General features: G+C 47.6%; 1 protein-coding gene across 13 annotated transcripts in view; it reads right to left on the minus strand.

The window, feature by feature from the left end:
- The window catches only part of LOC125955988 (kazrin), a 60,232-nt gene that overhangs the window by 13,388 nt on the left and 21,956 nt on the right, over positions 1 to 24,888 (minus strand). For 7 of the 13 annotated variants that reach the window (XR_007469125.1, XM_049687370.1, XM_049687375.1 and 4 more), the window contains 10 exons: positions 19,690 to 19,854; positions 15,019 to 15,538; positions 14,105 to 14,911; positions 13,884 to 14,024; positions 13,710 to 13,797; positions 13,062 to 13,631; positions 12,357 to 12,520; positions 12,131 to 12,292; positions 11,884 to 12,028; positions 616 to 742 (listed from right to left, as the gene is read on the minus strand). Coding sequence is in view for 12 of the 13 variants with exons in the window: in XM_049687370.1 (XP_049543327.1) it covers positions 616 to 742; positions 11,884 to 12,028; positions 12,131 to 12,292; positions 12,357 to 12,520; positions 13,062 to 13,631; positions 13,710 to 13,797; positions 13,884 to 14,024; positions 14,105 to 14,911; positions 15,019 to 15,538; positions 19,690 to 19,854 (2,889 nt within the window). In the remaining variant the exon portion in view is untranslated. Of the gene's footprint in view, positions 1 to 615; positions 743 to 9,036; positions 11,359 to 11,883; positions 12,029 to 12,130; positions 12,293 to 12,356; positions 12,521 to 13,061; positions 13,632 to 13,709; positions 13,798 to 13,883; positions 14,025 to 14,104; positions 14,912 to 15,018; positions 15,539 to 19,689; positions 19,855 to 24,888 lie in introns of those variants that run through there. The other 6 variants (XM_049687376.1, XM_049687374.1, XM_049687380.1 and 3 more) reach the window with 6 other exon arrangements.

Raw genomic sequence — 24,888 nt, forward strand, 5'->3', positions numbered from 1 at the left:
ATGTATATTGCTGTCGACACACTGATGCCAATCATTATAGAGAGTAATTCACTTGAAACCAATATGAACTGAATGCAATCACTAGTTTAATCAACGTGGAACAATGTTACCCACAACCACAATACTGTTAACTGTACCTTTCTCTATACCTGGAATTTTCATTGCGTTGAAAATACTGCGATTGTACGAATCCAGCGAGGTGCTATTGGCGCACACTCGTGAAAACCAACAGGCAGATTATCATACTCGATATTGACTATTTTTTCTCCCTTAAACACTTGAATGGCACTTCAACTTTAATGCTCGTTGAACCACCGCATCAGAATCAGAGAGTTATGTTGTTGATATGAAATTAAATGAAGGCATGCATTAACGGTGAAATGCAAACACTAATCAAACGCAAATTAAATGCATTAGCAGAATGATGGAAATCCATCAATGTTGGAGGAAGAAAGCAAGCAACATACACACACACACACATTTCATCCGGTTGCTGGTGCGATAGGAACACAGAGCTACATGCGTGCTAACGTGGTAAACGGGGGAGAGGATGATAATGAAGGGAAAACGGGAATGAATGAAAGGATCGTGGGAAAGGATAATGATTGTACTTACGCGCAAGCTGCCCGTATTGCGCCGATCAACACCTGATGCGGAAGCCCCGGGCGTCATCATCCCGATACCGCTCGAAATCGGTATTACCGTGCCACCGCCGGTCCGTATGCCCTGGCCAAGGGTCGCTCTGTTACAGTTGATCGGTGGTGGATTTGGCAACGGATTGAGGTTATGGTGCGTGTTGTTGTTGTTGATGTTGATGTTGTTGTAGTAGTTGTTGATGTAGTGTAGTGTAGTGACGTTGACCCATCACCGTTGACGATCATCGTGTGGCGTCGTGTCGTGTTGTTCCGCGGGTTCGATGTGGTGCGGCAGTGTTGATGTAATAGTAGTAGATAGGTAGGTGTGTTGTGGTGTCGTGTTGTTTTTTTGTTGTTTAATTTTTATCAAAACCGAAAACGAGGAGTACCAAAAGTTGGTTGAATGTAACGTTGATTGAGGTGAGTGACAGAGAAAGAGAGTGAGTGAGAGAGTTGATGAATTTGGAAAAGAATTTGAATTTCAATAAACACGATCACGAATGGAGCCACAACAGATAGTGATAGTGATAGTGGAGAGCGAGAAAGAGAAAGAGAGAGAGAGAGAGAGAGAGAGAAAGAGAGAGAGGAAGAGAAAAAGAAAAAGAAGCAGACATGGAGAAAACAATTACATCAATCAAATCAATATTGTAACACTCGGTTTTAAGGTAAACTAGTACAATGCGCATTGATGAAAGAAGATACTAGAGTGGACGAATGAAAGAGAAAACTTGCTGTAATGCTGACTAAAACGATCTATTGTCCTTCATGTAGTGAGTATGTGTGATATGGATACGTTTTAAGCCGTTTGATGCGTTTGTAAGACAAGACATTCCAAATGGTAACGAATCGAAAACGAGACGAAAAACATATCAAACCAAATACCGAAAATGGCAGTGAAAAAAGAGAGCTTGAAGATCTTCTTGAAGAAGTAACAGAGAACGTATCCTTGCTTCGGAGTCGAACACTAGTTCCGCATGAATAAGAGTCGCATGACAGGTGAATGGAAGGTACAGTGACACAACAGTGAAAGAAACTGAATCGAATGTGTTAGTCGTCTCGCGATAGAATTTATCCAACCTCACCAACAAGCAAGGCACATACAGAAGACAGGCGGCAGACAAACATTTAGCAGCGCACGATAGCACGACAGGAGCGCTTCTTTCCATTTACAGCGCACAAAAGCATCATCATCGAGCTGTACGAACGGCAAACACGAATAGCAGCACAGTAGTAGGACCCGGGGGTGGTGGTGAAGATGATGAGAAGCCTGGGAACCCGGCACGCGTTGTATGTGCAATGGAGAAGAAAATGATAAGGACGAGACCACACACACACACCGCACCGGTATAAATGGCAAAAAAGCACACTGATTCAATAGAGCAAAAGGAGTGAAAGTGTTCTACTTCCTGTTACCGGTGGTTGGTGGGGGGACGAGTAGTAGGTGGGTGGATCGGTATGAATGCGTCGAAAGTGATGGTAATGTACTTTCCGAACACACGGCACACAGGTTGCGTTGAGATGAGAGTTAACAAATCGATATGAAATGAGATTGTGAAGTGTTGTACGTTCACACACACACACACACACGCGTGTCCGGGAATGATGAAAGCTGAGGTTGTTGCAGAAGGTGGATGAGTAGTCTGCTGCACTACGTACACTACGCGAACTGGGCTATGGTGGTGTTACGTGGCAGGTAGCAGGTAGCAGGAGCATTGTACGTGTGGGAAAGAGTGTGAAGCAAAGTGATTCCATGCACGTAAAGGTAAGAGGCTACATGCGTAGGCACGTTCCGTCGGCCAAGAATTATCTATATTTTCAATTTCTCTTCAATCACTTGGGGAAGTACTTCTAGTAGTCGCTCTACGGCTACCGGAAGGACCGATGGAAACTAACGTTGCCCAAATGAAGAACACGAATGAAGAGTAGATAAGTGATTCCAAGAGGGATAGACAGATTTTATGAGAATGTTTTCAATCTAAAAACATAGCATATCAGGGCACTAGAGTTGAAACGAATGCTTTTTGCAATCTGCAACAGTATCCATAGTAGTGTATAGCCACTAGGAACGACGAGAGTACTACGAACTAATCGGGGTGCAAGCGTTGCTACGTTGCAGGATCTGCCACCATGGTTGCCACCAACGCCACGCAATGGATTTGATTGCTAAATACTTAGCAACCACTTTGGAACTCGTCGTCCTCGCACTCAGCTTTGGACCGCTATGGCTGTGTCGTTCGCGCAATCGCAGCCTACTAAATGACCACAACCCATCAATGCATCCCGAAAAGGTCATACGCCGCATGGTGATGATGGTCTCTCGGTGCATCGAAATGCACTCACCGCAAACACGGGATTGGCGCATCGAACTGATTCTGGCAGCACAATCATGGGCGAGGCGGCACCAAATGGTATCGAAGAACCGTGTCCTTTTGCACCACTGATGACCAGTCCATTATGCGATTAGGCAAACTGTTAGGCATAAAGTGTTTGCTTTCGTTTCGCTTCGCTGCCAGCGCCTGTCAAGCATCGAAATGGAAACGGATGCGCGCCTATGGATTCAGGATCAGGATGTGTTGTTTGCCTCTATTTTCAGCATTTCATGTTTTGTTGTTGACAGCCCAACCGTTGAACGAATAAGTAGCGTGCACGCATCAGCATTATTCAACAAAATGCTGAAATCCTTTGGATAAATTAATTACAATTAACGTTCCTTTTGCATAAATAAATGCATCAAAAACATAACGCCCCCCCTATCGTGTAACGCTTGAAATGATCTCTGACGGTTTCTTCTACGGGTCGACGATGCACACTTGAACGAAAAACTTTTTTTTTCCGAAAATCTCCCTTACTTCAATGTTGGGTGCAAAATTCCAATGAATAATTCTGCACCGAGTGCCGGGGATGAAATTTTAGCTCATCAAACCCACACACAAACACACACACACACACGCATACTGTCTGTGTGAATCCGTCCGTCCGGCCGTCCGTCCTGTTAAGCATAGACATCGAGAGCTCCGGAACCCTCCGAGGTCTGGGGGTATCGCCATCCGCACCATGAATTATGCAAGCACACTCGCGGGCGTCTGCTCTACGCTTGAAGGTCATGTGGTGGTTGTGTTTGCAAAGTGGGAAGCAAAACCAAAACCAAAAAAATTCCGGCCAGAGAAGAACAATAGAAAAGCTGCGAGCTTGGCGCTGATCACCACACTGGTGGTGTAGAGGTGTTATGGCCAGACGATGGCGCTGATCTCCGCTTCGCCAAATCCTCGACCGTTTTCACACGAAAGGAAGTTTGTCCTCATACACGGTCCTAGACCGTCGTCTGGTATGAGCATATTCTGGTTTTCATGGAAGGGCACAATGGAAGGGCAGCCGAAAACCGAATGTATCCTTCCGGCGTAGCGTGGCCCAAGGAGAGAGTTTTCCGCATTGTTTCGCGCAACAGCTGATACCACCGTCATCGGAACACATATGTGTGTGACCCCCGCGCGTGTGGTCGGGGTTTCCATTTTTCCCAGGATTAGACGCGTGACCATGTGACTCTGTGTCCCGGGTACTATCCCTCCCCCCCGATGGAGCATGATTTACGACGAGCAAAAGCGGTCGATCGATGTGCTCGGTTTCGGGCACGTGTTTCGCCGATTAAAAGAAGTCCGCACAGCACGCCATTCCACTACACGAGAATGTAACTTTCCTATCGAGGTTTTCTATTCGAGGTACCTTCGATAGCTGCTGTGCTGAGCCCGGGTATACCGGACCGGGGTCACAAGATCCGCCATAAAGATGCGGCGCACGGTAAGGCTCAAAAAGGTTGTCGCAAGTTTGTCGCTTCACGAAGCAAGTGCAAGTGCGAGCTCATCGTAATTTACGAGCGAAGCAGTACCCCCCTCGACCCTTATTGCTGCCGCACACGTTCGTTTTCACTTCGACGGAAAGTTCGCTGTTCTGTCTGTTACATTAAAGTCGATTTATGGATGTCCCCATAATTTTGCTGCACAAAACTGCCATGCTCTCCTTTGGAAAGGAAGGAAGGTGAGACTTCGTCTTGAGCGTCTTGAGCGTCAAATCGCGGACTCTAGCAGAGAAGCAGGACCTCAGGTTCCATGAGTTCACACCCGTGGTCCCGTGGGAGTAGTTTGACTTTCTGCAAACACACACAAACACACAGACACCGTTGCACACCGTTTGGCGGTGCAGCAGCATCAACGGTACCGTTATCATCCCGCCCATCGTGTCTTGACACTTGGTGGTGCTCCTTTGCATAATAAGGAATATCATAAAGCACGACGATGATTCTACACCACGCCAGGCCGTCTATGGCGGTGATTGCAAGCGCGGTCCTTTCCCTGACACTCCCTGTGCATTATGAAAGGGGGAACGTTTGGGACATTAAACCTTATCCCGTTGGTCCAATTTGTTCGCGTTCTTTTCTGTTTTTTTTGGTGCAACTTCTTTAACTTGTCACACACACATTCTCTCTCTCTCTCTCTCTCTTTGCGTTCACATAAAGTGGACAAAAGCCCGGACCGTGAGTCGTTGTCGTTTTAGCTTCTTTTTTGGGAGCCTCACAAGAGCCCTTTACGTGTTTTAGCAAACTTGATGACCCCCGGGTGTCCGTTTTGCACCGAAGACTTTAGAAAGAGAGAGACGAGGACGAGTGGTTAAAAGGACATTCGTCGTCGTCGCCGTCGTCGCCGTCGTCGCCGCGTTCGAGGTGAAATATTAAACGCATTCGCAACGTGCTACGAGACCATAAATAAAGGCACGGCTCCAGTGTACAGTGCCAGCCGATGACAATTTCGGGTTCGGGGGCAACAGATGGTTACCGCTTGCCTATTTCCCCCCGCCCCACGGGAGCATGAGTCAATGTTTGATTATGGTACAAGGACACACTCGTAAGCGACATTTTACATCAAATATTCAACACTTGCTGGCTGGCTGGCTAGGCTGGCGTCCATTGGCCACAGTTACTCAAGCCGACTCCTAAGGTTCGCTCGTTCTGCAAATGCTATTTCGGTAATCGTTACAACTTCGCTGAAGCAACATTATTTATGGAAGACCCCAGACCCCACTTCTGCTTCTGTCCTGCCACAGGACGCCAGGGATCGCGCAGTTGTTGAAGAAGCAATTAATTTATGCCCCAAAAGTGCAGCAACTTTTAAGCAAAAGGAACTTAATTATCTTTACCGGTCCGTTCCGTTCTTCCGTCCCTCCGTTGCTTCTCGCTTCAGCTTTCACCAAATACTCATCATCCGATGAGAGGATCTGGAACGGAACGAAGCATTAGCAACTGATTGCATCTTCTCTCTGCTCTGCTCAAAATAGCCGCAGCTTATTCGGTCGAGATCGCGCGAATGGTGGGGATTTGTGAAACGACAAAAGAAGCACAAATCTCGGCACCACCACTTGATGTTTCCTTCGAGACTTTCGCGACTGAAGGATGGAAATGGCGAATTCGCTTCGCACCGCAAACCACCGAAATCCCACCCCTTATGTCGGCTAAAGATGTTTCCATTTTCCACCATTCCGTAACCTTTTTGTCCGGACAGGCAGTCGTGGTGCTCGGTGGTGGAGCTTTAATCATGGAGTCGTGAGGTCTATTTTTGCTCGTGGTGAGGTCTCGCAGGGCCAAACGATGGCTTAAATATTTGATTGCCCTTGCGTTCGTCATTAGCACGCCTTAGCGCTCGCGCAGCAGCGCTGTGTGACACGTGCTGACCACCGTTGTGGTGGTTCCTGTGTGCGTGAGTGTGTCGGTGTTAGACTCGGGAGGGAATTATTGTGGAATATCAGGCTTTATTTACTTTTTCCGCTTGTGCTGGACTCGCGTTTCCTTCCCTTGTTGGAGGTCACACCGCACAATACACCGCAGACCGCAACGACCATGAAATCAAAGGCAGGTCAAAATGGACGACGACGACGACCTGGAGGACGCCATGTTGTCTCTGAGCGGGCTCTTCACGTCCGTCGGGCCGGTCCGATGGTGGTCCACCGTTAACCATGATCCAAACGGGATGTGGGGCACGTATTGTCATTATTTTATGTCACCCCGGTCCCCATCGGTCGGTGGTCAGGCGGCCGCGGCCGCCCTAAAAGCGATCGTGAACGTGAGCCAATAGTTCTGCTCGTTCGCATGGAACGTGCTTTAATGGTAATGATTGGCGAAAATTAAATTTAATCTCAAACGCGCTTCCGACGGTTATCTGCGTCTGTTTTTGGTGTGTGTGTGTGTGTGTGTGTTTGTGCCGAGTGATTGTCAATCAGCAATTTGGGGAATTAGAAATGTCCCGTTTCTAATTCCCGGCCTTGTCTCAAAATCCCGACAAGAATTGAAAGGTTAGGAATTTTCCAATAGTTTTCCCAGCATTCCATCAATAATTGGCGCAAAAATTGCGATTTTTCACTGGAATTCGGGCGTGTCATTCACGGAAATTCTTCTCGAATGATTGATACGTTCGGATACGCTCACTGTCAAAGTCGCAGTGTGACAGAACTGGCCCCTAGCAAAAAGAGAATTCTTGTAATCCTTTTGAGTGGGGGAAAAAACGCGTCGTCCATCACTAGTAGCATTGGTTAATGTCTCGCTGTCCAGCTGACCAGATCCAGAAATAGAAAGCATCTTTCGCTCCGCCATGTTGGTCCATGCTGTGCAAATTGCATTAGCCGCTCGCTCAACCCGAAACGAATCGAATCGGAGCGAATCGATCCAAAGCCCACAGGCAGGACCGTCGTGAGCGAGTGGCCATGATGAAAGGAGGACGCGCGGCACGCGGAAAAGCAATCGAAAATGGCAATTTTCCTGTGCGCTCAGCGAGCGTTTAATGAGCTAATAAACGAACTAATCAGCTTCGACCGACCGCAGCGTCCATACTGGTGCCTTTCAGCGCTCGTGTCCTACTGTGTAACGTACTGCGTGTGTGTGTGTGTTTGTGCTTTAGTCAATAATTACGATATGGAAAATATGCAACGGACACGGACCAACCAACGGCGATGACACGGACGACGACGACGACGACGAGAGAATGTCAATTATCGTTTGGCATTCCAGTTCTCTCGGTTCAGTTCTGCAACGGGGCAGCATTGCAAATGGGAAACTATACTGGTGCTGCCGCTTGCTGGCCACGAAACGTGACTTTGGTTTGAGGTCGTTTGAGTCGTGTAGAAAAGCAGCAAGAGTTTCATTAGTTGATTAGCAGGACGAACTGGCCACACGCCAAACTCATCTAGCATAGTTTCCGACATTTGCAATTCGATTTAAACATAGCTCGGTACGAGTTGTAGAGTTTTTGTTTTGAAAAAGAAACGATGGACAGAACCTGTTGGCCAGACAGACCCAGACGCATCCAGAGACAGACATGTATAGCACAGGGAAAATCATATCTATCCATCGGTGCCATGCGAGTACATGGTATATGCCCGTCGGAATTCGAATGTGGACAGAATTTACACCAGTCCAGCAGCCACCTCTGCCACCTGTGTGATAACGTTGTGTGCTGCTGCATCATGTACAACATCCGATCCGACTATCCACGATCCAGACAGAGAGTGTAGCGTTGACAGCGAAATGAGTCTTGGACGGTTTACTGCACGTCCCTGACACGAACCACTGGCGCTGTTCGCATAAAAATGTCTCTTCCAGAGATGAGTCTAAGGGCCAGCATTCCACACTTCTCAATCACCCCGTAGACTGTTCTTTAGGGTTTTGGAATGAATTTAAATGATTTTATAATTAAAATAGAGAAGAGCTGTGAAATGCTTGTCACGAAGCAGCGGCTGCAGCTGAAGCCGAAGGGAAGAGGTAGAGTTGGGATTTATGGATTCGAGCGCAAATGAGTAATGAAATTGCTTTAATTGAATCCATACATCACATGGGTGTATGCGGTGGCCACCGAATATTGCGGGAGTAATAAGGTTGCAAGGCGCTTATTAATTTGTTCCCGTTTGCGCGGTTGTAAATCCCCGGGACGGGCATGTGACGGGCAGCGCGCTTTAGCTCCAGACGCGCTTTAATCCCTTTCATCAATCCCGACGACACGATTATCGAGTATGTTATAACCGAAGCTTACGGGTGGACGTTCAACCAGGAGGTCGATGTATTCATCAGTGCGCTCGTTGCAGTATTACGCTATTATGTTGCCTCTGAGACCTCAGAGAGGCTTGGCTGGTTGGTTGGCCGTTTTTTTGTACCGTTGAAAGCTGGTCTGGCTGGTCGAATGGAGAAACAACAAAACCCACAAACCGCGACGTAAATGTGCGTGAAAATCGTTTGCCACATTAATTTTAATCTTTCACTAGCGACCACCACCACCACCAGCAGAGCGGCGCGCGAACACATGGTAGGAGGAGTGCGGCCCCACTGACCAATAAGTGTCAATCAGATGAAAAATTCATCATTCGTGCATCGAACGGTGGGCGGTGGATTATGAGGCAGCGGAAGCGGAAACACCATCGCAAAGCTAACAGGACGTGGGCACGTTATTAAATTCGCTCAATCAAGGTCGATTAATTATCGATGGTCAACCCGAACGCAGCAATAGCGCTACATAATTGCAAATGGCGCATTTATCGCACGAGTGAATCGTTTCGCACAATACTGCCACTGCCATCGTTGGGTGCTCCGCAGAAGTATCGGAACGGGCTTTAAAAAGGTCCCGGACAGTGGTCCCATTCGTTCCCGGCTCAGTGTTTCGTGGATGTCAACTCTTTTCCCCAGGAGGGCGCATCCTGGGGGTCTTTGGACATCTGGTTTTGGCAGGTTTGTCCTCGAGTTGTGGTTCACGCTTCACGCTTTCCGCAGAACTTCATTTCACTCTGCTGCTGCTGCTGGCACCTCTCGGGACCACAGTGCGTACTGGGAGCATTGCCATGGCAACTCGAATGAGAATGATCTGCGTCACAATTTCCACACCAAAGTGGCAGCAGACTACAGTACTGGTGCTACTGTTCACCAAGTAATTGGAGTGGGTTGTTAAGCTCGAGGGACCATGTTACGACCAGACCATGGGCATGGATGGGGGGAAACATTTTGCGCGGCACAGTCGCAAGCCAGAAGCAAGAAACCACCGGATGCTGACCGAACCGACCGGGCTGTAAAGCAATTACCGTGACAGATGATGATGCTGATGGTGGATGATTTGCGCATCGCAGAGCACGGTGAAGCGGGCGACGGTGGCGTATCCTAACGGCCAGGACCTAGTTCGTGCCAAGGTGCCAGGTGCTTATGGCATTGGCGAACGCGAGCGCTTACGGTATGGAACGGAGAGGCAGAGCGAGAGTGTTGGTGCTTCAGTTAACACCTTCAGTGGTCGCAACATCGTTGTCAAGACTTTACACGATGACATGTGGCTCATTGGAGTGCGAAACGGACAGTTTCTAACACCGTGGTGTTAGGGTGTGAACAGCACCAAAAGCTTAGCAACGAGCGTTGAGTTGAGTTGAGTACGCATTAGTGAACGAGTCCGTAAGATTTCATTCTATTTCCGAAAACAGCGGCCAAAGAGACAAAACTAACAGTAAGTAGAGCCCTGGAGTCGGTAGGAGAACTCAAAGGAAGAAACGAATACAACCGAGGAAACATTCGATCGGATCGATGATTGTTTGCGTAGTTTTAAAAATGGCTTTCACTTAACTAACACTAACATTCCTTTCTCTCCCTTTATATGTGCTGTTACCGAGGTGCTCTCTGCTTCCTCGAGGTACAAAAGCGGTTCTGCGGAACTCAAACCCCAATTGTGGAACCTAAATTGTTCTCGGAAGGTCGGTGAGTTCACCGATACGTAAACTAGTAATCTGTGTGTTGTTTTCGTACTGTTCATTTTGATTCTCGTTGTCCTTTTTTGTGTGTGGCTTAAAAGTCTGTTACTAAAGAGAACTCAAACAACGCTTTCCGTCGTAGTTCGTCTATCGAAAACGTTCGCCATCGGTCGTCGTTGTGCGTAACTAATATGTATCGAGTGTTTTGGCTACTTCGGTTGCGACAACCACCTCCATCCCTTCTCAATTCCCCCCCTCTCTCTTTTGTATTTTTTATAATGCATAAAAAAGCTAACCCCACCCGCAGCTCGTGGTGGTGGGGGGGAGTTTTGTTTGGTTAAATATGTCATTTGGCGTTGTTTTGTTTCTTCCCCCGTTCCCTTTTGTTTCCTATATTGACTAGAGACCGTAGTGGACACTCGCGAGACCACTGCGCTGATCCTTCTTCGGTGTTTTCTGGGTTTGTTTTCCTCTAAAAAGCTTTGTAAGTTCATTGTATTGGAGGATGGTTGTTGTGCGGTTGTCGGTGTTCCGTGTGCTACTGATAATGCAATTCACTAGCCTAACTCGGGAGCGGGAAGAGACAGTAGCAGCCAGGAGCGGCCACTGTCGAAAGCTTTATCGCGTATCGAAAGAAGGATTCTTTTCTTAAACCAAAGATATGCTCACTGTGGACATAGTATAAATCCTTAATTCGCACGTTTTGCCTTTATCTAATCGTATTCCTTTCTCTCTGTCTCTCTCTCTCGACAATAATAACTCGAGAGAATGAAAAGGCTGGTAGGTTAACACACAGCGGAAGGGATAAGAACCATGATGGTGAGGATGATTATTGTTCTGGCGTCCAGTGATCGGTCCCGTTGGGCCAACTTATCGTATGGAGCTCTTGTGCATCGTGGAGGAACCGGTACGGACCGCCGGACCACCACCATCCATCGGATACTCTTCCATTTGGCAGAATATCACGTACCTGGGGTGTAGTTTAATGCAATTCCGCACAAAAAAGCGAAACCACCATGAAGGTACCAACCAGGTATAACCCCCAACCGGGATTGGGGAGTAGAGATGGAAATTATCAGGATTTTTTTATCCATTTTATAGGGACACATTTAATGGGTTTACGTGTTGGAGGAGTTTTTTTTTCAATCATATTGGTAAAGGGAATCGGAAAGAGGGAAATAATGGCGAGAGGGTGACGGCGAAGGTCCAGAGCGATTCCAGAAACGAGGGTTATAGATGGGAGGAAAAGAGAGAGAAGAGAGAAAGAGAGAAAGAGAGAGAGAGAGAGAGAGAGATAAAATGTAATCAAATGAGTTCAGCTCCCGGGTCACGGGATTCAACAACACGGTTGCAACGTTTAATGATGGAGCACGGAGATGAGCGAGCGGAGAAATGGGGATATGGGACACGATGACATTTGTGTGGCGAGATCCAGATGCAAGGGCACGACGGATGAATGGGGACACTGTTTCAGAAGGGGCAAGGGGGCACTTACCTTGCCGGTAGAATGAGTGCGTCAAACTCGGTCACCAGATGGCGCCGGATGATATTCTTCGATGGTGGAATACCGAGCGCCGTCGCCATGGTATCGCCAGAGAAGGACGGTTCCAGAACGACTAGTCCACCGTGTACGCCACTATCTGTGAACCGAGAACAAAGGCCGGAAGAAACGGACATTTATTAGAATTAGCTTTGGCATTTGGCGGGAAATCAATTCAGCGAAGATCGTCCTTCCTATATACCTTTCAAGTTTTCCGCATACTCGCCGAGGTCGATTGACCTTGCCCAGCGGATGAATCGTTGGTTGGTCCATACGATCGGATCCGTGTCTACGTTCTCCGACTGTAGCCTTCTCATGGCGATCGCCTGACGGTCGTACTTCATGATGCGCAGTACGTGTATACCTGTGGGAAATACAGTAGAATTGCTTTAAGCAGAAGTACACCAACAGTGCGAAGTCGTGCTTACCATGGACTATGCTAGCCTGATGGAACTTCCTGGTAACTCCCAGGTACTTCTCCAGCTCCTTCTTGGACAGTGTATCCAACATCCGAGCGTCCACGAGCGAGTGCATGAACGATTCCGAATACTGTGGCAACCCAATGTCCGGTAGCCATTCCGACGCGACCCAACTACCGAAGAACACAGCAAAAGATTAGGAAAACGGAGGAATTAAGCCGCTTTCACATCAGAGGCGTTCACAACACACCAAAGATGGCTTTTTTTGAGTCAAAAGCTTAAATTCGCTACCGCTTAAAATTAAACCGAGTAATGAAGGTTAATCGAAAAATAGCACTATATCAATACTGACACGTCGTAAAATCATGATAAGTAATTTAATCTACACACAAAACAATGATTACCGGAATATCAACACATTCCTGCCAAAACCAATTGCAAAATCAAAGTGCAACGCTGGTTTATTTGCGTAGCTTGCTTGGTTCAGAATCTGCGAAAATCTGTAAAATTTTACAGAGTCGATAAAAAACGCCAACTTTAAAGCTCCTTTTGAAGCTCCATGGAAACGTTACGATTTTTATATGTGAACACTTCCACATATTTTGATGTGATACAAACGAACCGCACGTGTTTACCTCAAAAAAGCCTCGTAACACGCGTCTTATGTGAAATGCAGCTTTATCCAACCAATTAACCAATCAAAAGGAATCTTACGTGTGTCCCAGTTGTCCGATGGTGGGATAGCGCACCAGTTCCGGCCGTCTTTGCTCTTCGATGGCCAACCGAAGCTTTTTCCGGTGCATCGGGTGTGAGGTACCGAGCCCGGTTTCCAGCTCGGCATCGCTGAGTTCCAGCAGCACCTTACCACTCTTGACGTTCTCGGCACAGCGCCCACTATACTGGGGCATACCGAGGGCCACCTCCAGCCACGCCAGCACCTGTGACGCTCGCCAACGTTCCATCGGCATCGACGAAGCTTCGCGCAGTAGCCGCAGCTTCTCGGCGTAACCCTCCTCGGTCAGTGGGCTCCACTGGAAGTCCGAGGCTTCCGTATCGATCGGAGCGTTCTTGCTACGGTTACGGCTACGGGCGAACACTCGGGATATACTACCCCAGGTACCACCACGTCCGGTCCGGCCCGTTAGCCCCGAAGCTTGCGCTTTAGCGGAGGAAACCGACGCAGTAGAGGGTCCCGAGGCGGAATGCTGTTGCTGTAGCCTTCGGGCGAACGTTTGATTTTCGTTATCCACCGGTGATCCCAGCTGCTCGACCGATCGGTAGGAGCTGTAGAGAAGTAAAGGTTGTCGCAAACGCATCGTCAAGAAATCGCAGTAAGCTATGCCTTGGGAAATCCGAACTAACCTGGAAAGTGCTGCACTATCTACGGATCGCGAGTAGGCGCCCGCATTCAGGGGTGACAACGTGGGACTTCGCTCCTTTGGTGTACCATCTAATATGGAAGAAAGGTCGAGGTCGAGGATTGTACAATGGGATCAACACGGAACTTGCTCGAGCGCCTGGGAGGGCTGTACTTACACTGATAGACATTGTGGTGACTGGAAACCAGCGAGACACTGTCCGAGTCCACCTGTATACACGGTCCGTTCTCACACGGACCATCGCTGAGATTCAGATCACCGGCCGCACTCTCCCGGTCGCTACTCCCTGCAATAAAGTCTGGGTTTTGGTCAGGTGACCGCGATAGTCAACACGGCCATCCGGCGCGCTTTACAGCAGGCGTGTGTTTTACTACTTACCTCGTACACCTGAATCGGCACTGCACGAACCACGATCACCGGGAGTTCCACTGATGTTACCGTATCCACCACTGCCAACTCCACCACCGGACACACCACCGCCGGAGCCACCGGAGACCGGATTGTGAACCATCAGTCCCGACGGTGGTGTCAGTGGTGCGGTGGCCGATACTAGACTCTCCTGATCCGACAGACAGCCGGACAGTTGCCGGCGTGCTTCCTGGAGTTGCTCCTGTGTCCGCTGAAGCTGCAGATCGCGGGCATTAAGCTGCGCGGCCAGAGCAATCGAACGTTCCGCTTCATCCCGGGCGTGCTTCAACAGTGACCATCGTTCCCGTTCCCGGTCCGTGCTCTGTTTGGCCGAGTTAGACTCCGATTCCCGTATCCGTTGCTCGTAGTTGCGGATAAAGTTGCGCAGTTCGGCTTCCTTCTCCTGTAGCGACGAACAGAGCTGCTTCACCTGGGACAGCAGATCGTTCTTGTCCGCCCGTAGCTTCTTCCGTTCGAGCTTAAGACCTGCGCATAACGTGAAAGATGATGGTGATGGCGCGACTGGAAAGCGGACTAGAAATGAGGCTCTGCACTTACTCTGGATCAGCTCCTTCGATATCCGCAGTTCGTTCTCCAGCTTCTCCACCCGGCTGCTGCTATCATCCGTCGAGTGTGCATCGAAGCTGTTGTTGTCGGAGAACATCTCGATCCCACCGACGGCACCATCGGGCGAGTTTTCGAGCAGCTTTTTCAGTCGCGTAATCTCCGCCGATAAACGTTCGTTTTCCAGCCGTATTTTGGTCGTTTGTGGTGATTCTAAACCGCCGGGAAGGGGGAGGGAAATACAAAGGAACGCTAGTTGAGGACAACGAGATGGCCACGGGAACTACGCTTTGCGAAGCGTTTTTGGGGAACGTACGTACCGAGATCGGTGACACCGTTCTTGAAGAGATTATCACCGTCACTGGCACCGATGGCGGTGTTTCCGGTTGGACTGATCTGTCTCGCTGCCTGTTGCCCGGATGTTGGGTTCGCCTTGTCCAGGTTAGCCAATCCCTGGGAGCTACTGCTGCTCGATGTCGATGGTTTGGGTGGACTAGTGCCCACCTCGCCCAGGCCCACCATTCCATTCGCACCCATTTGCCCGGTCTCTCCGGATGATGAGGAGGACGAGGTGGATGAGTGTGGTGGTTGATTCGATTGTCGTTGTCCGGCCGGCGTTAGATCGGCCGGTGTGGCAGCCTCCGATCCACCGAAACCGGTGGCAGGAGCCGATGTCGGTGTGCCACGGTCAGTCGCATCGAATGGTTTGGTTGGTTTGGCGTTGCTATCGAGCGATAGCAGTGGCCGGAATGGACGGCCACCATTGCTTGCACTACCGGTGCCGGCATTCGATGCACCCGCGGCCTTATCGTTGGCGGCCGTATCCAGCGAGCGTGTTTTCTGGAGCGAAACAATCGCATACGAAACGTGATAATCGAGGTGTCGGTAGCAGCAGTAGCAGCAGCAGGTGGTGAATCCGTGTGCCAGGAATGTCCCCTCCGCATGACAATCCCAAATGGCAATTGGATTTGGAAAATGGAACCAACGCGACCAGATGCGAGCTCAGCTCGCTCGATCGTTGTTGCAACAGCACATCGTTGTTGTTTATCATCTTTGGCATTGGAATTTGGAGAAATTGGTCATGGTTTGTTGATTGTTCAATCTCTATCACCTGCTGAGGCAGCATGCACTCAATAACACCGCGAATCGATCGAGAGTGGTCGAGAAGATAGAGCAGTAAAATTAATACTATCGAAGCGGACAAGAGGTCCAACTTTTGTTTGAAGAGTTTTGAATATTGACGCAGGATACCATTTAAAACTGGGTTAGCACCATTGGGACTCTGTGCAATATTGTTAGTTGTAAGCAGGATGAAGTATAAGTTGTTAGGTAAGAAATGAAGTAATGTTTAAGTTGTCTATTTCGATTCCTCGCAACTTAAAAGCCGTGGTTCGACGTCTATTTTGTGCAATAGGCATTATTTTTTCTATATTTAAATGTTAATTTATGTAAGAAGCTGTTTTTAAATCAGGTTGGACTAAATTAGATTATCGCTGAATGTCAATCATTAGGAAATTTTGCAGTTATGATATAGCCATTCCAAGATTAAATCGCGTAAGGGATCTAGTGACAATATTAAGTTCAAAACTTACTCTAAATCGATAGCATGACAAATTCAGTCTTGGCCAAATCTCCCTTACCATGGTATTTAATTTTAGATGCCCTATGGGCACATTAAAAAACACAATTTACACATCAATTTAAACCCAACGGTATAAGAAGACCGATTTGAATGCCTTTGTAGTAGCGAATCTCAGCCAATTGGAACTTCCCGAGGGTATCGTGATCATATCTGCTACATATCTGCTAAGTGAGAAAGATGGTCTTGGGAATGTCGCACAAAATTTATTGATGCTGCATGCTTGCTGAAGAAAAAAAGACTCATCATGTGTCTTATTGCTCTTTCTCGTAACGAATGCCGCTCTATTGCATACCATGATTGTGATCGTGTCTTGTGGTAAAAAAATGGATCGTAAGCGTTCACCACGTTTTTGGACAAAGAAAATTGAATAAAACCCTTTTCAAAACAAGACATTTACAAAAAACGGATGGCAGCTGCTTTAATGACAAAGTCAAATGTTATATAACGCTACTAAATAGAATCTAATTAAGCAGTCATCGTAGATCTAATGTAAAAATATTTTCATTCCGGCTCTTTGGCAGATTTTTTGCCATTTTTGCAATAAATGAAGAACTATGCAGGTGACATTAGTAAATTCCATGAATCACAACAACGTTGAACTTCGACTGCTTTCTGATTATGTTTTTAATAAATTTCTTTAAAATGGTGTGAAATTTTCATCCAGATAAACGCTGGCGAAATGGAGAAATTTTTTTCAAAAGAAATACCACAATTAGTGAACTAGCTTAATCCTATTTTTCTGCTGTCCTCACGAATGACTTCAAATCAAATTCAATGAACATTTTATCATACTATCAGTTGAATCTCTACCGTAAAGTATCCTTGACATGATAACTATATTGAATGCTATGCAGTTTTGCATTGTTTAAACTGCGAATTTCAGCAATTCATAGAGACTATTTTAAAAATATTTTCAAGCCAGTATATCGGTAGAAGCATGTTTTTAAAACGCTTCAATAACAGTGGTGCCTTAAAGCTTAAACGATTTTCTAGGCTATTTAAACTTACAATTTCATCCCCAAGTGAAACATTCGCATTTCGCAATGAAAACACCTGGACAAGCAGCACCACAATGACATAAATTCAAACGAAAACAACGCACCCTTCCACCCGTACTCTGAATTCCGTTCCAATTAACAGCACTCAAAACCGGGAGGCACACTATTGAGTTTTACGGCCAACGCACAGACCAGCACCACAGGACGAGAAGCCGCTGTTTGCTGCTGCTGCTGGAACTTCGAACGGTGCAGGTGCTAGACGGCTACGCGAAACCACCAATCTCGTTGGCGTAACACCTCGTATAACTTCGTATCGTTATCATCGATCGAATCTCCAGAAGTGTGGCCCAACGGCTGGCTGGCTGGCTAGCTGGCTGGCTGTCAGTCCACCATTTGCGGAAAGCGTTCATCCGGCGGCCCCCGGATGTTGGCACTGATGACATGGTGCGAACCGTGCGGTGCGCGCAACCGGATACCATTGTTCAGATCCTCTGGGTCCCCGCAGGATGGATGCAGGGACCAGTGACAGCAGTATCGGCTCTGTGCAAACCATCCTTTACTCGGCCCGCACCGGGACCGTTGGACAATCGAAGAACCGACGGGCTTGTGACTGTGACAGCCGACAGTTTAATTTATATGTAAATTTTATCAATTGAAGTTAGCTGCCGCGCATTGTCCTTTGTTGCTGTGCTGTGCAAGGATCGTTGGGAGTGCTGGAGGTAGTTTCCCCTTTTTTGGCGGCGGACTAGATCGTGGTCGCAACCGATGGAAGCCGCAACCGAAAGAACGTTTCGCATTCCGCCACAATCACGGCATTCGACCTCAAAAATCAATGCACGAATCGAATGCCTAGAACGCCCTGTTTGGAGTGAATTGCGGATGGTCTAATGAGCGTGCGAACGAAGGTGATCCGCCAGCCTGGAGCCTGGAAGCTGCCCAGCCTGGCCGCACATCAGCTGATGAGTTTTCTATCGCCCCGTGGAATGGTTTTTCCCTGTTTGTTTGCCCATTTGCTCACTAGGCCATCGCCAGGGAACGGTAAAAGGGTTTTCAGTGGAATCAGGTTAATGTGTCTTTCTCTCTCCCCTTCTGTGATGCTGGTTAGAGGTGGCCGTGGACGGCTTATCGGCCAAATACGGCTCCATTTCGGGACCACCGCTGCCGGATCGTCACGATAAGCGCGGAGCAAACAGTTACATTTTCAAATTAGCATTAATTGCTGTCGAGGTGGTCGAGAGGTGTTGGGTGGTTAACTGAGGAGCGTAGTGGTGTTGCATGGTCGAGCAGATTGTGAATTGAACCGTTGAAGGTAAAAGGATCATTTGCACAATGCGGTCAGATTTGTTTGGTTCTCTCTTTAAACACTTGTCTTCCGGTAGCTGGTCTAGAGTATGGCCGAAAGCGTTGATTAGGTAAACGATTTTCGCAGTTGCGCTTGGTAATTGCTGCCCAATCTCTATCTAATCGAAGTATCTCGTTCAGTTTTGTTACTGGTTGAATGTAATTAGCAAACACTTTTATCGTCTAGTTCTTAGCGTCTATTTTGCATCAACTGCACAATTTATGCACCATGATGTGAAGAGTTGATATGTTTTATGACCTTGAGCAAGATTCTGCGACGCACTTTAACAAGACTGATGACTTTAGACAGATACGTACGTAGCAAGTGATGCGAGATGATTGCATTTTACTCAAGCGATAAATGAAAGATACCATCATTTCCTGATTGCTTAACCTTAGTGCACCGATGGCTGATGAGATCTTCACTCACATCATCCACTAATGGATGTAATTGCATTTCTTTAACTTACTTCGTACTGTAGACCACAGAAGCCTTTAGGGAGACGGGAACAGCACTCTCAAAGTGGAACATTTCGAGTGAAACGAAATGAAAAATCGCGATTTTCCTTCCATTGCGCTAAGCACCAGCAGTGCATTTGACAGTCGATAGGCGCAGGTTCGTGAGTTAGCATCGTACCCCAGCCAGCAGTCAATAGCAATCATAATCATGCATGATGAGGTTTGGCGGTTGCCGGAAGCGTTTTGTCTCGCCTTGCAACAGGAAGGCGGTAGGGTATTACAAGCGTAAGGATAGCTAGGGAATGATGCAAAACGTCGACTCCTCTTCGTGATGAGAAGCCATTGATTTGATTACACAGCAGGAGTGAGTTCCATGAGGATGTTCTCCACTGTGTTTGTCTGGTAAATGTTTGCAAAAAAGATTATCAAACGATTTGCGAGCGAGCGTTGCATTTGGAGGGTGAAGCGATTAAACGATATTCTATTAAAACGGTTATTCGATTGTCTAGGGAATGGAACCCGTTCCGTTCTCGGTGACAATTGGAACCTACCGATTCGGCGAGCTGTTTGAGTGAAGCGTTGATTTTGTCGGGATTCCTTGGTGGTGGCTCGGGTGGTTCCGAGGCGGCGGCCATGGTGACGGTTCCGGCCGTACCGTTTAGCTGCATTCCAACCAGGCGCAGAAAGGAGTTCACTGTGTCATCGTTGATGGCAGTCTGCAAGGGTAATCGGTAATTGAGTTAGTCAGTTATCGGTAGTTGATCGAGAGCGCCAGGTATTTGGGGCAGGTTGTGTTATCATTTATTCCCCGGAATTCCATCCAACAAACATTGGCTCCTCTCTCTCTCTCTCTCTCTCTCTCCCTCTCGGTCAGCTATGTATCTCGAAGTCGAGTCTAGGTTTAAGTAAGCGGCATTCACGAACAACGCACCACCGAAACAAGAAGCCAACGAGTGAAAGAGAGACAGCGAAAAATGGAAGAAAAGAAATTTGAACCGCTTCATACCACTAGAAAATTGAGAAAAAGAAAGATGAAAAACAAACAAAAGTCCAAAAAGAAGAGGAAAGAAATGACAAATTTAGCTGCCACAACATCGACAAAATAGTTGAAAATGGAGAGAGAAACTGGAGAGAAAAAGAGAGAAAGAGCGAGAGAAACAAATAATACAACAATGTAACGCGAGTGTTGTTGGAAAAGATGTTTAGTTTGTGAGTTGGGTAAGGACCCGCCGGAACTTGACAGCGCTAGGTTTCGACGCGTGTGGAGATGGAGAAGAAGGAGACTGCTAGATGTATTGTGTTATGTGTGTGTGTGTGTGTGTTTTTTTGCTCTTTTCAACGATAAGCTCCCGCTGTCAAAAGCTTGACAGAAAGGCGAGCTTCTTCTCGTCTGTCGATCCTTAACCCGCACGACAACGCCATCAGCCCCGTCATCTCCTTGACGACGGCGACGAGGGCGACTACGATGACTCTGACAGTTCCAATGATAAAAGTTCCATTTGTGTCTACAAAAATGGTGTCCCCCCCTCCTCCGCCCCGTCCTCTTTCGATAGCAACCGAATGGGGCCAATGGGGAGAAAAACAATGGCTTTCCCGGGCGGCTGGAAGTTGGAAAATTGCACAAAGGATCACTACCTCCCCCCGGGTCCCACTCACACTCCTGGGGTGGAAAGTTGTTTTTCTGCAAAAAATCGATCCAGCAAGATGGCCGATGCCGGGGATCGAGTGAGCTTCAAACTGTTGCTCCAGACCACCAGGAGCAGTAGCAGTAGCAGCATCACACCGAACTGGGTCGCATCCGGTATACAGCGTCGGTGGCAATCCGATGGCCGATTGCTTCGTGGGTTTCCGGCGTTAGGTATCGCGTTATGTAAGGCCACGTTTCTGTGGAGTAGTTCGTGAGTTCGTAGGAGGCATGTTCCAGATTCCAGAACGACGAATCTCCCACGAGAGGGTTGCTTCCATGCCTGCGCCTACGGTCTCAACACTGCGTCAGGTATAGTGATGCTGCTGCTACCTGCTTTGGATCGATTCTAATTAGAGCGTCTTGGAGGAGTAGAAAGAGAGGAAAATGTGCATGGCTCCAGCGCTGCATGAATTATGCTTTACCAGCGCGAGGCCACCAGTGAGGAGGCCAAAATGTGTGCATGGAATTTTTATTAGTTTTCCAGTTTTCCGGTTCGCCCTCGCGCTGTGGCATGCCCGCGCTACGGAACATTGGATGCACGGATTTATGACCAGCAGTGGCCGCAGTCCAGGCCACCCCTCCCCACGGTACCGAACGCCGAGGTTTAATTTTCATTCGCTGCGAAAGTAATTTATTGGTGGTTTGAGGGCGTGCGATCCGGAGACCCCCTTTCGGAGTCTTGAGGCTGGCGGTTAGATTGAGGTTATGGCAACGCCACGTGGGCGAATATTTTCCAAAGGATTCCCGGTGCTCTCTGTCACGATTGTGTACCTATTCCGTTGCCAGGAATTGCGTCTATTTATGACACCCGGACCCGACCCCCGAACGATACGATTTTGCGGAAACGGCTTATGATGGAACGTCCTGAACGTCGTTTTCGGAAAATGGAGGAAGGCAAGGATAACAATGGTATCGCGAGCACGCCAGTCTGGGTCCCTGGTGGGGCACAATAGATTTTGCATTGCATTCCGGTGGTGGGTGCGATGAAAAGCAAGCTTTACTAATGGCCGTTCATACCGCGCGACTACACGAAAGGCATGTATGCATAAATCCGTCTTCAGGACCTTCCACGATCCGCCGGGATACCTGAAAGCGCAGCACTCCGGGTCGGGAAAATCGAAAGCCAGAGAAAGAGAGGAAAAGGAGAGACAGCGAAAGAGAGAGTGAGAGCAAGTTGGGAATTTTCTTCGTTCGGGATTCTTGAAAATTGCAACAATAAACGTTCACGTGGATCGAATTGTTGGCTTCTTATGTGCTCCTTCCAGACCACCACCTTAACCGCCATCGTCCTTCGCATCATCTGTGGACCCGTACTCGTCCATTATTGTCCTAAGATCGGTTGAAGCGGCTTGGCCTCAAAAACCCACGTACAGGGTTCAGGCTTGCCGGGGGACTCGTGGCTCGTGGATCTCTCGTTTCACGGTTCTGGCGTAATACGATACGCTGCTCCGTTCTTGCGGCGGCACTCCATTGACGAGGGACGGAGAAGATTGATGGTAAAAGTCGACGAAGGGACTCGGGGCTTGCGGGCTCGGGCTCGAACCGCAATCTTCCCTTTGCTTTACATCAAACTCAAGTCGCGCTCAGATCGCTTATGCTTCGTTTTGCGTTCGTGTGTGTGCGTCGGCATGAATGATTTATGCTGATGCTTAAAGACCGGAGGGGAATGAATCGTGAGGAGGGGTCGTAGGTACTCTCGAGAGTGGAAGGTGCAACCGACCCCCGACGTTTGATGCCTTCGGATAGGTATGATGTCATAAATCAGCATCACTTTACTGGCCCAACCCAAGGGTAGTTCGATGCGTTCCAGTGCATTGGAGAGCACATATAATGGAGAAATAATTGCGTTATTCCCGTCTTGGACATCGCTCTGCATGACTCCTCTGCTACAACACGCATCATCACGCAGCGAGCGAAGTACACATTGAGCATCGATCGATTTTTGGTCACAGTTCGGTCCAGGAGGGGAAAGTTAAGGATATAATCCAAAACTCCCAAGGGAGTACCGAAGCCCGATTCCGGAGCAAAACTTCTTCGTCCAAGTCATCGTTCCATCTGGTAGTAGAACTGGGCGAGGTCAAACGATGATACCGGGTGAACATTTATTGGACATTCGTGCGTAGAATGCGTGACGTCGCTACCGTTGCAAGGGATTATTGTGTGATTGCGAAGACGGCGCATATCCGGTCATAACGGGTGTGCATGAGTCAGTGAGCATGCCAGGTTGAATAAATGATAGGAATGCGTTGAATCTTTAGTCGAAAACATGCATTGAACCGCTGAACAGATCTGGGAAGATAAACATTGCGTTTAGGAAGGAAATGGTATATAGTCGCTTCCTTAACCGACACCGGAAATGGGGCCTAATGTGACAGAGTGATGGGTCAGCTTTTTGATGGAAATTAATTGCGCCATCGTTCGATTTTTTGAGGTACTCTGATAGTAATCTAATGTCCCCAAATTAGCTTGCGATGACCTATTCTTGTTGACATATTAGATTAACGATATACATGTTGCTAAACCATATTGTTTCTGAAGCAAGTTCGATCTATTTATTTTAAACTTAGATTATCAGTAATTCAAGCTAATGTATGGAATCGATACTGTAACAATAAAGAAAAGTTAGCGTTTATTTGGCTGCCAGTAAAAAGAATTTAATCGACAAGTTTCGACAATCATGTCAAATTCCCTGCTCGGAAGATTACTCTGGTGTCTATTAATTGCAACTAAAAATCTATACTCGTAGAATCTATAACCAGGCAGCATCTGTAGATAGAGAGATATAGCTGCCAGTTCTTTGTCAAGAGGCAACATGTATGTGCTATAAGGATAAAGAATATCGAAAATAGGTTAGGATAGGAATGCGTATCTGTATTCCATGTTTGGCACTTTCTTAACAGATGTACGTCAAGTTATTCTGATTAAATTTGGATTTGGGATGACTTTAAACAACTATGCCTCAATCTCCACAAAACGCAATCGTCTTTAAATAAAGAGGAATCTCTTTTTATATTCCTATACCGTAACCTGGCAACGCTTATGATATAATTTAGTGCGTTAGTGGTCCTTTATTCTTACTAACATAAAGCTATATGCCCCACGGCGGAGGCTCAAGGCCACCTCTTAGTTTATCCCTTTACCAAATGTTATTCATCACCTCAGTTCACAAGCTGATGAAATGATTTTCAACACACCAAGAGCCAGAAAGGCTTTCTGTTCTAACATTCATTATATTCATTAAGAGACTGGAGCATGGTATCCTGTAGAATGATTTAAATTATTATCGTTGTTATCATTTGCTGACAGTTTGTAGGAACATATGGACGGCAGCTCTACACAAAAATAGATGCGAAGAAAATCGGATCGCTCACCAACAGCACACAACAATCGATCAAATGCTGTCACCGAGTTTCCAATTTTCCTTCCAGACCACCAACAGACATCCTCGCTCGGTCAGGATTTATTTTTCTAATGATAAAGATTTCCGATGGCAGTTCCATTATGGGCGAAATGCTACGAAACTTTATCCATAAACCATCGCACAACAAACCATTTCCCTTCCCAGCTTTCTTTCCCGGTAATGCCGCCTCCTGATGACGTACCGTATCGGCCGTCGGATCGATATAAATCTGATCAATGCGAACCCTTCTCTCATCACTCCAGTACTCCTGCTCGTAGCCCGTAGGTACGTGCAGCACCGGGTAACGTAGACATCGGCCAGGAAAAACATTATCCCAATTCCAAGAAGAATCCCGTGCGATTGGTTTTCGGATGTGAGGAAGTGACGAGCCAGAGACGTTGTCTGGTGTTTGTTTGGTGTACAAAAGGGACCTGGTGGTAGTGCCCTACCCTTAGGCTGTTTGGAAGGCGTAAACATAGGACAGCGAGAATCTCGCGGTCTCCGTTGGCAGTGGGCATGCGGCTTACGCCGGAAGCCGAATGAAGACACGCGGCTGGATTTATATTATATCCTTCGTGACCGCAGCGTTCCCTTGGTTTCGCACATTTTTCCGTCCTTCTCCACGCAATCCACCACTCGAGTGGCAACTCGCGGTGAGGATCA

This window comes from Anopheles darlingi, chromosome 3 (assembly GCF_943734745.1).
Source record: "Anopheles darlingi chromosome 3, idAnoDarlMG_H_01, whole genome shotgun sequence".
NCBI lineage: Eukaryota > Metazoa > Arthropoda > Insecta > Diptera > Culicidae > Anopheles > Anopheles darlingi.